Source organism: Piliocolobus tephrosceles, chromosome 16 (assembly GCF_002776525.5).
Source record: "Piliocolobus tephrosceles isolate RC106 chromosome 16, ASM277652v3, whole genome shotgun sequence".
NCBI lineage: Eukaryota > Metazoa > Chordata > Mammalia > Primates > Cercopithecidae > Piliocolobus > Piliocolobus tephrosceles.
This window is the reverse complement of record NC_045449.1, coordinates 11808954-11825787: the sequence shown is the minus strand read 5'-3', so window position 1 is coordinate 11825787 and position 16834 is coordinate 11808954. Positions and strand designations below refer to the sequence as shown.

Below are 16834 nucleotides of genomic sequence, written 5' to 3'. Positions count from 1 at the left end.
GATACTGACTATTTAAAAAAGTAAATATTTGGAATGTTACATTTTAAATGTCATGTGAATAGAACAAACAATTAAAGAAAATAAAAGCCAAGGCGAGGTGCAGTGGTTCATTCCTGTAATCTCAGCACTTTGGGAGGTAGAGCTGAGAGGATCACTTGAGGCCAGGAATTCAAAACCAGCCTGTGCAAGGTGGCGAGGCTGTGTCTCTATAAAAAATTAAATTGTCCGAGCATGGTGGCACACACCTGTAGTTCTAGCTACTTGGGAAGCTGAAGCGGGAGTTTGAGGCTGCAATGAGCTATGCTGGTGCCACTGCACTCCAGCCTGGGCAACGGAGTGGAGACCCTGTCTCAAAATAACCTAAGAAATAAAACAAAACAAAACAACAACAACAAAAACAGAACAAAAGAAAATATAAGCCAAGATATAATTGGAACTTTTCAATTTGGGGCTATGCAAATTTCCAGCCTTTTCTCTATTTTCCTTTTGTGGCTTCAGTAAGAAAAAAAAATCTTAAGTCTTTCTAACACCACCAAGTATTTGAACATTAATGGAAACCAGATAAGATTTGAGTCTCAATATCTCTTCATTTGCAAACTAGGAAAATGTGAATTTCTCTCTCCATTCCACGGTTCCAGGGTGTTTCTTGTTAACAAAGCCTTTGCAGCCTTTCTTCTTTATTTAGTTTTAATGATCTTTGCAAAATCTTCTGCCCATGTTCAACCCAATCCATTGTGATGGTTACCTTCGCTTGATAGATTTTAGATAGGAAGAATAGCTCATTAGAGGCTGATAATGTCCCCCCAGCACCACAGAGAGCAATTTGGGAAGATTCCAGAACAGTTTCATGGAGACAGAGTGGAGAGCTTTCTCCTGGCAGCTACTATGGCTTTTCCCTAAAGCTCTCTCTTTATCAAAATAGCAGTAATCAGTAAAGAAGCTCTAGGTATTTAAGTTTAAACAAAGTGATTCACAATTCAGGAAAAGATGTAAAAAAAAAATTTAAAACTTAGATACATTTAGCATTTTCCTTACATTAAACTAACTTTGGCTCTCTTTTTCTTTTCTGTCCTAAAACAAGAAACAAAACCCAAAAAGCTTCTTCTTCTTACTTCTGGTGTGGGAACAGCTCTGGTGCTGGGCCTGATCTCACTTCCACAGCATTCTCCAGAAGGTCCTTTCTCTTGCCGATGGGGTCTTATCATTGACTCAAACTACCTTCATATATATTCATCAGCTTTTGTAATTTTTTGTAGGGCCTTTATCCATTGTCTCATATCTTTGGTATTTTTCACCTTTTTACCAGGTTATGAGCACATATAGTGGGACCTGGGCCTTACTCACTTTCTTCCATTTCCCCAAATCTAGCCCATCTCTTCACATATAGTGAGTACCAAAAAAATATTTGTTGGATGGATGACTGTGTCCTGCCAATGCCTAGAAGAACTTAGGCAAAGTATGAGCAACGCTCTAGACCGAGGGTATCAAACTCAATGCCTTCAGGGGCCAGGTGTCTAATACCAAACAGGGAGGCACAAGGACTGTGGCAACACTGGAGGCACATGCCAGTCTAGGGGGGACAGCATCCCTTGGCTCCAGCAAAATCACGCCACGTGGGATGTGAGCTCAGCGTTGTCAATCTTCCAAACCTTCATGAGAAGCCATAATTTGGAACTTACATAACTTCTCATTTTTAAATGCTGGCAACCAATTAAAGTACTTGAAAAGTCCTCCAAGGACCAAAGAAAACAGGACAATAGGCTGTTGGGCTTCCGATTTGAGACCAATGCTGTGTTATTTTCGCCTCCGCCTATCTGATGCAAGCTTCTTCTATTTTGAGAAGTGTTATTCCCCCAGCCATGTCTCTCTGCAGAATGCACACAATACAGAGAGCTGGGCCTCCCATCAATCTGCAGGAGACCCCAGTGAGGTGTCTTTCACTCTGAGGCACCCTGTGAATGTGTCTTTTTAACCTTTGCCTTGCCTTTGGCTAAATCCTGAAGAAAAATTACTGCCACTTAAGTTCCATCTTAACCATGTTATAAACTTCTAAGTTCAAAACCTGGCTCTTGAAGAGTTTTTGCATGTGTAAACACACACACACACACACACACACATTTTAATATATTCCTGCTCAAAAGACTTTTGAAAGCTGGGATGAACGGTTCCTGCCATGTTGGCCCATCTGGGGTTTCCATATTCTGAGAGCGCCTCTTCTTTCTTTGCCAGGAAGGGGAACTGCAAAATCCAGCCCCAGACAAAAGCCAAGACCATGGAAACTACAGTGGTCCATTTTTCTTCAAATCAGAGAAGGCTTCTAAATGCATTGTGGTTTCAATAGTTTTGAACACCCTTACTTCAGCTATTTATCATAAAGCAGTTAAGCCTGCTTTTAATGATCAGGTTGGTCAAGGAACAGCTGTTTTTGCAATTCTTAATATCGGTATGGTGACCCAAACTCCAACTCCCCAACTTTAAAAATTTCAGAACTTCCTATATCAGGACACTGTTGCTGCCAAATATCTTACAACATGGTTTTGAACATCGATTGTCAGGGGCCTCATCTAATTTCTTGTTTTCAGAAAGAGTCACTGTGGTAGGCTTCTGATGGATACCTATAGTCAATTTCAACTACTCTTGGAACTAGGGAGGTGATCCTATGGTTATTAGGCTTATCATGCCAATTTTTATGCTGTTTTAAAAGATTTTATAATTCTTTCCTATGTTGCCTTAAACGAAATATGACGCCAAGTATTGGGTTTCTTTTAAAAACATAAAATATTATAAACATAGTTCATCCGATCTGCAGAGACTCTGAGTTAAAAGAAAAAGATTGGGAAATGATTAAATGCCATCTTCAACCAAATGAGCCCCCGGAACTGGAGGCCCTCTGATTTCTCATCTGCTCGTCACCATCCCCGCCATCTTGGTCTCCACATGGTGGTTTAGCTGAAAACACTTCACGGATCTGAAGGGTGCTCTCTCTGTCTCTCTGTCTCTCTGTGTGTGTGTGTGTGTGTGTGTGTGTGTGACTGCGTGTATGTGAAATCTCCATGTGTCTATATACATATGGTCTCTCCTCTTTCTCTGTGTATATATGTATGCATGTCCTCTTTTTTGGGTCAAACCAAAGAAGTTTAGAAATGCTTCACTACCTCCTAATGCCTCTTCAATTGTGGTCTTTTGGTGAATGCCCTAGGGGAGAAAGATGTACTTTCAGAGATGCACTAAAAATTTATAGGTCTTTATTTTTTCATGAGTAAGATAAGTTTAGTCAGCTCTTACAATTTGCTAACATCTTTGGTTTTAGGAATATTTCAACAATCATAAGGCAGGAGCTTTGGGGATATTAGGGTCATAAGAAAACTAATTTAAAGTTGGTGTATTATTATTGCCTGCTTTGGACTTTAATCAATACAAGTGACACATTTGATTGTCTATTATATTTTCAGCTCTTTGGGGACAGGGATCACTTCTCATATTTCTTTTTTTCTTTTTTTTTTTTTTTTTGAGACGGAGTCTTGCTCTGTCGCCCAGGCTGGAGTGCAGTGGCCGGATCTCAGCTCACTGCAAGCTCTGCCTCCCAGGTTTACGCCATTCTCCTGCCTCAGCCTCCCGAGTAGCTGGGACTACAGGTGCCCGCCACCTCGCCTGGCTAGTTTTTTGTATTTTTTAGTAGAGATGGGGTTTCACCTTGTTAGCCAGGATGGTCTCGATCTCCTGACCTCATGATCCACCCGTCTTGGCCTCCCAAAGTGCTGGGATTACAGGCTTGAGCCACCGCACCCGGTCCACTTCTCATATTTCTTCGGTATCATCTTCCACACATTCAGTAAGCATAGTACCCACCATATCATGTGTGCCTACTGAAAGAATGAGCCAAGACTTGCTGTGATGTCCTGTTCTGTTCCAGTCAAAATTACCCATGAGTCATGTAAGACCCAATTAAAGAGATGAGGATGGTAAGAGATGTCTGAAGGTAACATAGCTTCTCTTCTGGCTTTGATCTTACAGATCTGCCATAGCTAATGATTTGACATGGATAAGCTCTCACAGAGAGCTGCATTGGCAATATGACACTGCTTTATTATAATCAGGCAAGAAACTCCAGGTGTAAGTCACCTTGAGAGAAAACTGGTACATTGGATGGATCTTGCTGAGGTCGTTCATGATGAAGTAGAGCAGTGAGGCCCTGGCAGCGGCTGGCCGGTAGTGCTCTCGGGCCTCGTTGATTTTCACTTCAGTCACCTTGGCCTCCTGGACCTGTTGGAAAAATAAACAACCACACACTGTTCCAACCAACCAGGGCTTCCTGAGAATCAGCGTGGCCCCTCTGTGTGAGTAGACATGTGTCTGCTTAGGGGATGCAGGGAACATGGATGGGGATGATGGGTAGAAAGTTGAAAAGCTACTATGGTACTCCTTCCTAGAACTGGGATGAGAAAGGAGATGGTAAACGTCTAGTGCTTTCAGAGGGCGAGGTGTCAGCTCTTCCAGTTGAGAAGTGTGAGCCATGAAAGCCGCCACGCTCCATCTCTAATGAGAAAGATTTCATGGAAATACAAAAAAAAAGAAAAAAAAAAAGTATGACTCAAAAATGAACTAGAACACCAAGCAGTGGAAATCCAGTACAGTCTTCTATTTCCTTAATTTTTATGAAATAGTTCATATGTAATTTCACAAAGATATCTTTCAATGGAATATTCTATTTTCAGAAAATTACTTTTTTTGTTTGTTTGAGACAAAGTCTCGCTCTTGTCCCCCAGGCTGGAGTCCAATGGCACAATCTTGGTTCACTGCAACCTCTGCCTCCCGGGTTCAAGTGATTCTCCTGCCTCAACCTGCCCAGTAGCTGGGATTACAGGTGCCTACCACCACGCCCAACTAATTTTTGTATTTTTAGTAGAGATGGGGTTTCACCATTGTTGGCCAGGCTGGTCTCAAACTCCTGACCTCAGGTGATCCACCCACCTTGGCCTCCCAAAGTGCTGGCATTACAGGCATGAGCCACGGCGCCCGGCCAGAAAATTTCTTATGATAGGAAAAATAAGGAATGAGACTTCCGGATCAGGAAGAGGGATTTCTGGTAGGCTATGCCTCTAAATGCAAACCTCAATATGCTCTGCCCTTATGCTCCAAAATAGAAGAAAGTTACTGATAATTTGTGGGAGTATCACAGGAAAAGGCAATGATCCTTACTGAAGATGTTCTCATAATAAACAATTACAAACTGCAGGCACATTACCAAAGGAAACAATTAGGAGACTCCTTTCTAAAACAAAAACAAAACCAACAACGCCCCAGAAGGATTGACTGAACAACCTAAAATTCACCATTAACGATGTATGTTTTAGAGCAGTGGACACGAAAGGAAGCATAAAACATGGGCATTATGAAAAAGAACAGGCATAGCTGGAAAAGAACTAGCTAGCACTTCTAAAAATAAGAGTATAGTTATTTAAATTTAAAGAGTGTTCGGTTTAAATAATAGACTGGAGCTGAAAAGAAAATCAGCAAACTAAAAGAGAAATCTCAGGAAATTGTGACAAAAGCCACTCAGAAAGAAACAGAGATGGAAAATATGTGAAAGAGGTTCATGATATTTGATGCCCATCAGGACATAGCCCAATTTTCCCAGCATGGTTTACACAGCCCTATACAATGGAAACTCAGGCCACCTTTCGTGCCTCATTGCCAGTGACCACTTCCAGTTCCCACCTCTTCTATGGTCCAGTTACACTCAAGGGAAGCACCTCCTCCCTCTCACCCAACGTGGGTTGAGTGTTCCTCCTTTGTATGTTCACTGATCCCTGTGCTTTCTTGACCTCAGCCCTCAGCCCTGTTTCATAACTGCCTGTTTACTTGTATTTCTTCCTCAGAGGGCCAGGCCCTAAAAGCCTAGGATTATGGCAAATTTCTTGCGTATCTCCAACTTTCACCATGGATCTTAGAATACAGTGGCCTTCAAGTAAGTATTCATGAGGCAAATAAATGAGAAAGAGAAAGAAGACAAAAAGAAAAGGAACAACAAAAGGAAAAAGAAAGCTTCATACAACCCTTGGCACACAGCAGGTACTCAATAAGTGTTCATTGATTTTAAAGAAAAAGATTAAAAAAAAAAAAAAGAGATGAAGAGGCGGGGAGAAGAGATTAGCATGCTGGATCCCATCCTCTGACCTACTCCCTCTATGTAAGTTGGGTCTGTCTCCCTATCTCTCTTATTCAGGGCAGTGGCAGATCTACCATAATTGCTTTACAAACTCTCATTCCCCTAACCAGAGACAGAGGCCGTAGATAACTGGTAGTGGAACCTGGTGGTCACATTCTCTCTCGCCTCTCCTCTGCCTCTGGGAACTTCCTGGGAGAAACAGCGCCGGTGGAAAACCTAGAGATCACCAAGCAGACCGCTGGTCTTGAAGGCCACTGTGTTCTAAGATCCATGATGAAAGCTGGAGACACAGCAAGAAATTTACCATAATCCTAGGCTTTTAGGGCCTGGCCCTCTGAGGAAGAAATACAAATAAACAAGCACCAAGCCGAATGCTGTTGACCCAACATTCGGTTGACTCTTCCTCCTTTCAATCTCATCACTCCAACCTCAGCTGTCCATCATCCCAGAGTGGGTATGACCTGGTTTATCTGTCTTACCCATCATTGCTTTTCATATTTTCTACCTTGTCTCTACCTAGAACGAAGTCTTTCATATTTGGAGAAATCTCAATAATCTGGCAATAAGCATCTTCCCTCAAAGGTATATTGTTCCTGGACACTGTTACAGATATTCCTTGTCCTGCTCAGAGCCAATATCTCCAATGCTCTTCGGATCCAAGCGCAGGACTGAGACTGCAAAAGACCTCGTTAGAGGTTTGGTGGTATGCTGGGACAGAGCATGGGGTGGGCCCCTTTCCCATCACATCCCGTCTTCTAGTCCTCACAGCGGGGACCAAGGTCCTTCCAAACATTGTAAAATAAAGGCAGCTATGTACAGCAGGGCACTGCGTCATTGCTTCCCAGGATGATACAGTTTTTGAGAGCTGAGTTTCCTAGGAAGTCATTGAGGTTTTCTCATTAAGATCAGACTTGTGAGAGTCTGCGGTCTGGTGGGTTTTGTCAGGCTGCCATCATGCCCAAACCAGTCAGCTTTTACAACAATGCAATTCCTTAGCTTCAGGGCAACTCCACACACTATCTGAGGTATCCATTTTGAGCGATCATTCCCTGCACAGAATACTAGGCCCTGCAAAGCCTTAAGTGTTCATCAAATGTGGATGGAGTTGAGACATCAAAAGTATTTTCTAGAAGGTGGGAACTACATAATACAAGATGTATGGGGTAGTCACTTCAGGAATCCTGCCTAGGTAGACTTTCTAGAAGAACCTTGCTGAGACAGAAAAGCCATGTGTGACTTGGACTTCTTTTTTTCCTAAAAGTAAGACTCATTGTCTAAGAGGAGAGAAAATTGGAGGAGGACTCCAGCCTAGGCTGCCTTCCCCGACTAGCTGGAGGAGTTTTACCTTTTTCTCAACTTCGGCGGCAGTCTGCTTGGTGATCTCTAGGTTTTCCACCAGTGCTGTTTCTCCCAGGAAGTTCCCAGAGGCGGAGGAGAGGCGAGAGAGGAGACTGTCTTCCAACGTTTTCAGGGTAATTTTGAATCCATTCTGCTGCTTTGTGAGATCGGACTGCAAATATCAAGCCAGAGACAGTCAGGTGCAGATGCCCAGGGCATCCTGCTCTAAGGGTATGCCTGAATAGGGCCAAAGTCCCTTGCCTTAAAGATGGTAAACTGGAGGCAGAATAGCAAAGAGCTTCAGACCATGAGCAGGAGACAAGCAGAGGAGTCAAAATTGGTGCCCAACAGTACAATATTCTGGGCACATGACCTTGAGCCAGTTTACCCTCTTTACTCCTCTGTAATCCCAGTCCCCAGTTGTAGGATTTCTGTGCTGTGCTTAATGCACAATGGGCAACACACTGCATTATCAGTATTCACTAAACGGAGTTTATTTCTGTGACTAGAGGGTTAGGGTCCAGTTTTAGTTCTCTGGAGAGTTCTCTCTATTGCCAATTTACTTTAAGGAACAACTCTCCTATGACTTACTTTGAAAAAAAATCAGCAGAATCCGTCTTCCAGTTTAGACTGTGTAAAACCTTCCTCGAGGCTGGAGTAGGGTGCTGGTATCCAAGCGGATCTCATCCCACCCTCCCTTTCTGCTCCGTATCCTAAAGCACTAACTTCAGGCAGTTGTAGTGTCTTTGCCCTTGTACAGCCTTTGGATCCGTGGGAAGAACAACCTTCCTGTTGGAGGTTCCAGCCACAGCCACCCTGACCTTTCTTCTGTTTCTTAAAACCACATATCTTGATCCTGCCGTAAGACCAGGATTTGCTGTTCTCTGTGCTGGGAATGTTCTATGCCCAGAGGCTTTACAATTATTTAGGAATTAGCTCAGATGCCAACTCCTCACAGAACCTTTTTCTGACCACCACTGTTCAAATTTGCCCTCTGGCTTTCCAGTATTACCCTGTTTTACTTTCTTAAAAATTCTTATCGCTATCTGAATGGCATTGTTCATTTGTTTACATTGCTGTTTTCTGTGTTCCTCCACTAGAGTGTGGATTCCACGAAGGCTGGGACATGGTTTTCTTTGTTCACTGCTGAATCCTCCATACCTCAAATCCTGCCTGTTACAGGGTTGGTGCTCCCAAGGTGTCTGTTCAATGAATGAATGATTGCAGGAAGCGGAGTCCCAGGGAGCCCTGAACTCAAGCTCTCATGCACTGGAATTCCACCCCCCAACCCCATATATTATATAATCTAATCACATTTAAAGAGAGGACAAAAAGCATGTTATCTGCTATGGATTGAATTGTGTTGTCCTAAAAGTCCTATGCTGAAGCCTTAACTCCCCACGTGACTATATTGGAGATGTGGCCTTTAAGGAGGTAATTAAGGTTAAATGAGGTCATTAGGGTAGAGCCATGGCTTGATGAGATTAGTGCCCTTATAAGAAGAGATACCAGGGAGATTTCTCTATTTCTTTATGTGCAAAGAAGAGGTCACGTGAGGTCACAGTGAGAAGGCCACTGCCTCCAAGGCAGGAAAAGAGGCCTCACCAGAAACCAACGTGATCGCAGACTTTCAACTTCCAGAATTATAGGAGAACAAACATCTGTTATTTAAGCCACCCCATCTATGGTATTTTGTTAGGGCAGCCCAAGCTGACTAAGACATGACCCTAAAATGGTTGGACCTATTTCAGTTACCCTTGTAGAATTTCACTCCACTTAGTTCTGGCACGTGGACCTGTGTGATCAGTGGCACTCATGTTCATGCCAGGCTCTGCTCTTGGTCATAAGGACTGTCCAGTCTCCAAGCCATTTTTTTTTTCTTTTTTTTGAGAAGGAATCTCGCTCTGTTGCCAGGCTGGAGTGCAGTGGCATGATCCTGGCTCACTGCAACCTCCGCCTCCAGGGTTCAAGAGATTCTTCTGCCTCAGCTTCCTGAGTAGCTGGGACTACAGGCTAGTGCCACCATGCCCAGCTAATTTTTGTTTTTGTTTTTTTAGTAGAGATGGGGTTTCACCATGTCGGCCAGGCTGGTCTCGAACTCCTGACGTCATGATCCGTCCACCTTGGCCTCCCAAAGTGCTGGGATGACAGGCATGAGCCACCATGCCCGTCCTTCGAACTGTTTTTGCTTCTGTTCCTCAGCTCACCCATCCTTCTTTTCCCAGTATGGTGTTCCCAGGTTGCTACATGGGGTCGGCACTCTTCCAGGGTCTAGCAGAACCCACCTGATTCAACCCAGGAAAAACAGCCCCCCTCCGCAACCTCTCCCAGAGTGGAGTACACTGAAGGCTCTAGTGGCAGAGTGTTTTCTCCCTCCTGTCCTCACCTTCAGCTGCTCCAGGTCTGGCCTCTCCATGCTGACCACAGCGGCCAGTAACTGGTCCTCCAGGCCATCCCTGGTCACGGTGAAGTTGATCAGGGTGGCCTGAGCCTGCAGCTCGGGCTGGTAGTGAGGATTAGCCAGCTTGGTGTGGAGGATGAGCCGGAACTTGGGATTGTATTCACATTCTTTGTCTCCAATTTTAATGAATCTGGAACATAAAGGCTCACGTGAAGGTGAGGAGGTGCCTTCCTGCAAAATTTGGTCAGGGTCAGAATTTGAGATTTTTTTTCAAACAATATTGCCATATTCAGATGGATTCCTCCTGAGTATGTCTAGGATGAGCCCTGGGATTCTTTTTTGCACTAATGTGGGGAACAGGTGCCGAGGGGGGATACATGGTTTCCCACGGCCGCCATGTTTGGTTGGTTCTGCACTGTGTAACTCTAGGAAGAGCCATGCCTGTTGTGTCAATGTAGATTAGTACATTATGAACAATTTCCAGCAGATGGCAGTGAAGTGTCTGGAGGAAGGTGAGCCACCTTGTAGTTTCCACAAAGGTGCTTTATAGGCCAGCAATAGGGCTTACTTTTCCTTGTGGCTGACAGGGGAATGACATCTATGGGTGAAAATGATTAAGCAAGTAAATGAGCACAACTTGAGGACAGCAAAGGCAACGATGGCCCCGGCAGTGGGTGAGGTTCCTGAGTCAAGCACTCCTTCATGGTAATTACTCTGCCCCTCATACGAACCCATTGTATGTCTTCTTCCTCTCTTTTCCTCTCAACCCCCTGCTTTGCCTTATGCTTGCTAAGCCCTTATCCCGAGCCAGCACTCAAACTAGCAGAGACTCATTAAATTGACAAGGAACCAAGTTGTCAGAATTCAGATGACTGGCTTGTATAAGATGCTCATACTTAAAAGTCAGTCTGCTTTTTGACCAACTTCCTTCTCAAGTTTCTCCAAAATTGTGCACTGTGGCCATTTAGAATGAAGTCAGTTGGGACGTTGGCTGATGGAAGCAAAGTTTTTCCAGGAAACTTTCTCTAGGAGACAAAGGTCACTAAATAGACCTCTGCTGGAAGAAAGAAAGGTGGATGTGCTGCAGGGAGCTACTCGACATGAACTGAAGGAGGAAATTCCAGGAAGAGCAGACCTCTTCATGATTCTAACCGGGGCCAACAACCAGCTCCCCACAAAGGGTCAGCGACACAGCTGAGTCTTACCGTCCTTTTTTAATGACTTCTCTCCCAAGCAGAGGTCCCAGAACAGGATCAATGGACTCCTCTAGGTTTTCAATCAGCACCACAGCTCCAGCTTCCAGGGCCTGCTCTATGATTTGAAGGTAGCTGGGGAAGCAAGTATAAGTCTGGGAGTATGAGCCTGTGGCAAGCTATGGAGTCGACAATTTAACGAGACAAGTGTGACCTCTAAGACATGGTGATATAGTTGGAGCCACAGCTATTTGGAATGTTTTCAATGACCACATTTTTTCCCTACGTAAAGTGAGATTTATGTGATTATATACACTTTTAGAAATAGGGAGAAATTATAAAATACAAAAAAGATACTGAAAACCATAATCTGTCTTTAACATTTTGGTGTATACTGTGTATATTTGAACATATTATATTGTCAAGTTTAGCTTCGATAGTATTAGATTAATATGGTGGTTTTGTTTTATAACCTGTTTTTTTTACATGAAATATATTGTAATCATTTCACCATGTCATTAAATAGCCTTCCAGGTAATTTTAAATGACTGGGTATTAGGCCATATTGATACACCTTAATTTATGAATCAATTAACAAAGATCTAGGTTACTTTTAACTTTTCAGTGTTATGTAGAGTTTAACAAATATGTAAATAGGTTGATTTTCTTAAAGTCAATTTATAAGTCAATTATAGTCAATTATAAGTTGAGACTGCAGGGATATAATACAATTCAAACAAAGAATAACAATAAAACTTTATGAAACTCAACCAAAGATCTTAAAGTTAACCTAAAAGAATACAGTGAGGCTGGCAAGGAGAAAACCAGTAATGAAGAAGAGGAAGGACTCATTATCTAATAATAAATATTTTGTATATTTCAACAATATAGATGTGTAGAAAGAAGGCTTAAAGGACAGCATATACCAACAAGTTAGCAGCGTTTTTGAAAGATGAATTATAGAAGTTTCTATTTCTTTGTTTTTTATGGTAACTCCTACCCTACCCTCTCATTTTTCTTTACAGTGATGATATATTACTTTTTAATGAGAAATACCACAATAAATGTTACTAAATATAAAAGTAAATAAGAGCTGGTGTAGTAATTAGATAAATAGAAAAGAATAATGACCCTATTTAATAAAATAATTTAACATATAGTAAAATGACATCTCTAATTAATTGAGGAAAGAATGGACAATTTCATAGATGGTACTGAAACAATAGCTACCCGCTTGGAAAATTAGTCTGTACCACATATAGTAGCTTAAACTATATTTAAATTGATTGCATTTCCATGTAAAAAGGAAAACTCAAAAAACTTAAAAATGGGCCAGGCCTGGTGGCTCCTGCCTGTAATCCCAGAACTTTGGGAGGCCAAGGTGGGATGACTGCTTGAGGCCAGGAGTTTGAGACCAGCCTGGGCAATAGAGTGAGACACCCTCTCTATAAAAATACAAAAATTAGCAGGGTGTGGTGTTGCGCGACTGTAATTCCAGCTACTTGGGAGGCTAAGGCGGAAGGACTGCTTGAACCCCGGAGGTCGAGGCTGCAGGGAACCATGATTTCACCACTGTACTCCAGCCTGGGTGACAGAGTAAGACCCTGTCTTAAACAACAACAACAACAACAACAACAACAACAACAACAACAAACTAAAGACTAAAAATGTAGGTGAACATTTTAAAAATTCTTGGAGAGGAAAGACTCCTCTAGTCATCATTTATAGAATAAATGGCTGACAAATCTGATCAAATAAAAAAACTAAAATAAAATGAACTGTAGTATGTAAAACCTCACAAAAGTAAATTAAAAGACAAATGAGATGAACACATTTTCATTCATATGAAGAAAGAAGACTATACATATTACATATAATGCAACATTTGTATTCAAATAACATACAACAAATCTAGAAAACCATTCAACAGGAAAGTAGTTAATGGACATGAACTAAGAATTAATTGAACATATTTATTAAGGGCCTGCAATGCATTAGGCAGTGTTTTAGACACTAGGGACACATCAATGAGCAAAAAGAACATACACCTGTCTAAAATACACTGTTAGTCAGCTGGAAAAGAATATTTTAATTAAAGTTTTGGGAGAAGGCCAGTGTTGGATTACTATGTGACTGAGGATGCAAATAAAAATATATCATATTGGCCGGGAGCGGTGGTTCACATCTGTAATCCCAGCACTTTGGAAGGCTGAGGCAGGCAGATCACCTGAGGTCAGGAGTTCGAGACCACTGGGCAATATGGTGAAACCCTGTCTCTACTAAAAATACAAAATTTAGCCAGGCATAGTGGCACACACCTGTGATCCCAGCTACTCGGGAGGCTGAGGCAGGAGAATTTCTTCAACCCAGGAGGTGGAGGTTGCAGTGAGCTGAGATAGGGCCACTATATTTATATATATCACATTATGCCTTGGCATTCACTTCTCAACAAAGTTTGCTCTGTAACATGGATGCACTATAATATTTAATATTTGGTTTTGTTAACTATTATTTTTAACATCATATGTTCAATTTGAACAACCCTGAGTGATCTGGACCTCAGTGCAAGCATGCTTGGGACATGTGGCCAGAGCAGCAAAGCTCACTTTGAGTGGCTGTTCCCTGGAGTGGATAAATCTTAGGTTTCTAAGTGAGGATGACCTGCATTCAAATAGTGCCTCCATTACTTTTTTTTTTTTTTTTTTTTTGAGACGCAGTTTCCACTCTTGTCCCCCAGGCTGGAGTACAATGGCACGATCTCGGCTCACTGCAACCTCCGCCTCCTGGGTTCAAGCGATTCTTGAATTGTATTTTTAGTAGAGACAGGGTTTCACCATGTTAGCCAGGCTGGTCTTGAATTCCTGACCTCAAGCGATCTGCCCAACTCGGCCTCCCAAAGTGCTAGGATTACAGGCTTGAGCCACTGTGCCCAGCTGCCTCTATTACTTTTTTTTTTTTTTTTGAGACAGAGTCTCACTCTGTCGCCCAGGCTGGAGTGTAGTGGCGCGATCTCGGCTCACTGCAAGCTCCGCCTCCCGGTTCACGAATAGCTGACACTACAGGCGCCCGCCGCCACGCATGGCTAATTTTTCTGCATTTTTTTTTTTTTTTGAGACGGAGTCTCACTCTGTCGCCCAGGCTGGAGTGCAGTGGCCAGATCTCAGCTCACTGCAAGCTCCGCCTCCCAGGTTCACGCCATTCTTCTGCCTCAGCCTCCCGAGTAGCTGCAACTACAGGCGCCCGCCACCTCGTCCAGCTAGTTTTTTTTTTTTTTTTTGTATTTTTTTTTTTTAGTAGAGACGGGGTTTCACTGTGTTAGCCAGGATGGTCTCGATCTCCTGACCTCGTGATCCGCCCATCTCGGCCTCCCAAAGTGCTGGGATTGCAGGCGTGAGCTGCCGCTCCCGGCCGCCTCCATTACTTTTTAAACAAATTTATTAATTAATACATTTAAATTGTGGTAAAATATACATAACATATAATGTGTGTCATTTTAATGTGTACAGTTCCATGGCTTTAAGTACACTGTTGTGCATCCATCACCATCATCCATTCACAGAACTGTTCTTGCGAAACAGAAACTGGCTGGGCGTGGTGGCACACGCCTGTAATCCAGCTCTCTGGGAGGCTGAGGCGGGCAGATCACAAGATCAGAAGTTTGAGATTAGCCTGGCCAACATAGTGAAACCCTGTCTCTACCAAAAATACAAAAAAAAAAAAAAAAAAAAAAAAAAAAAAATTAGCCGGGTGTGGTGGTGGGCGCCTGCAGTCCCAGCTACTCAGGAAGCTGAACCAGGAGAATCACTGGCTTGAACCTGGGAGGCAGAGGTTGCAGTGAGCTGAGATGGCACCACTGCACTCCAGCCTGGGTGACAGAGTGAGACTCTGTCTCAAAAACAAACAAACAAATAAAAACAAAACAAAACCTGAAACTCTGTACCTGTGAAACACTAACTCTCCGTTCCCCTCACCCTCCCACTCCCTAGCAAATGCCATTCTACTTTCTGTCTCAATTAATTTGACTACCCTGGTTACCTTGGATGAGAGGAATCATACCACATTTGTCTTTATGTCACCAGCTTATTTTACTCTGCATAACACTTTAAAGATTCATCCATGTTGTGGCATGTGTCAGAATTATTTTCCCTTTTTTTTTTTTTAACTTCAATTTTATTTTATTTAAATTTCTTTCTTTGAAAACTTTTTTACTTTTAATTTTTGTGGGTACATGGGTGCATATACTTATGGGGTACATAAGCTATTTTGATACAGGGATGCATAATAATCACGTTATGGTAAACGGGGTCTCCATGTCCTCAAGCATTTCTCCTTTGTATCACAATCTAATTATAGTCTTTTAAGAATTGTTTTCCTTTTAGGCAATAATATTCATTGCATGTGTACATCACATTTTGTTTATCCATTTTTCTGTCAGTGAACACCTGGGTTCCCTTCACCTTTTGTCTATTATGAATAACGCTGCTATAAACACAAGTGCAAAATTTCCATCACTTTTAAAATGGCATATTCCCTGGGGAAATTACTTAACTTCTGTGAACCTCTGCTTCCTCGGACGTGAAATGGAACCAATAACTTTACTGGTTATTAACTAATTGGTTACTTACCTTATTAACTATGTGGATTAAGGACAGCATTTGAGATAAAACCCCTAACACGAAGACTAACGCATATCAACCTCCTAACGAATGATGTCTGCCTCACTGCCTCTTCCCCATTGCCCCATCCTGTTTCCCCAGGTGTCCTGATGACACAGAACAGGATGAGGACTGAAACCACAAAGCTAAAATGAAGGGAGGCATGAGGGATACCGAGTCCCAAGCCACTGAAGCCTGGTGGGTGCTGGCCAGACATTCTCTGTGCCATTCCAGTCCCTTCACGTGGTAACTTTCCCACAGGTAAGTACAAAGCCACATGGCGGGTACCAAGGGCTCTGAAGGTTTTGTAACTAACTCAGCTGCTCCACGGGACCTACTGAAATGTCAAGTTGTGCCTCAGGAGGACAGTTTTGTTCGTTCTACGTGGTTCTAGGGCAGAGGGAGAAATAATGAGTAGAGAGATAAGGGAGGCAACTTTTGGCTAAGTGCGAGGAAGACTTTATAAAGCACAGAGCTATGTGACAATGGGATGTGAAGTTTGGGGAGGAAGTGTTTAAGGGACAGAGAGGATGAGCTCCAGGGATGGTGAAGAAAGGACCCCAGAATGGGTCAAGAGGTTGTGGTACATAATTTCTCATGTGGATGAAAAGCAAAGACTTAGTACCCAGGCATCCTTCATTGAGATGATTGCTAGAATGGGAGGAGAAACATGAGAAGCCTGATGGAGAGACCAGGTGTGTACAAACCATTCACTGGGGCTTAAAATCTGCTCATGATCTATACATTTTCCTGCACAAATGGCTAAAGTGGGAACTTTTGTGCTCAACCACTTACCCTTTCTGGCCAATCTGTGTGACCTGGAGATCTTCACCATATTTATTCTTGATCCATTTGATGCCTTGTAGCTGAGGGTCAACCATGAGTGGCCAGCGCTCACAGTTGAGGAGGATGGTGGCATTCTCCACGGACATGCGGTCGGCTGGGAGGCCCTCGTTCTGCCAGGCAGCCACGTCAGCATCGTCCATCAGCATCCTCAGGGGATCCAGGGTCGGGGTGACAGGAACGGGAGTCTGGTGAAGAAGAAACGCCAACCCACGCTCAGAACAGAAGCAGACAT

At 42.9% G+C, this 16834-nt stretch overlaps 1 protein-coding gene across 1 annotated transcript in view; it reads right to left on the bottom strand.

The window, feature by feature from the left end:
- DNAH9 (dynein axonemal heavy chain 9) overlaps window positions 1-16834 on the bottom strand; it is a 376206-nt gene that overhangs the window by 80659 nt on the left and 278713 nt on the right. Inside the window, exons 53-57 of the mRNA XM_026456281.1 lie at window positions 16552-16787; window positions 11114-11236; window positions 9894-10098; window positions 7515-7679; window positions 4123-4263 (exon numbers count right to left, since the gene is read on the bottom strand). Of these exons, the coding sequence (XP_026312066.1) occupies window positions 4123-4263; window positions 7515-7679; window positions 9894-10098; window positions 11114-11236; window positions 16552-16787 (870 nt within the window). The remainder of the gene's footprint in view (window positions 1-4122; window positions 4264-7514; window positions 7680-9893; window positions 10099-11113; window positions 11237-16551; window positions 16788-16834) is intronic.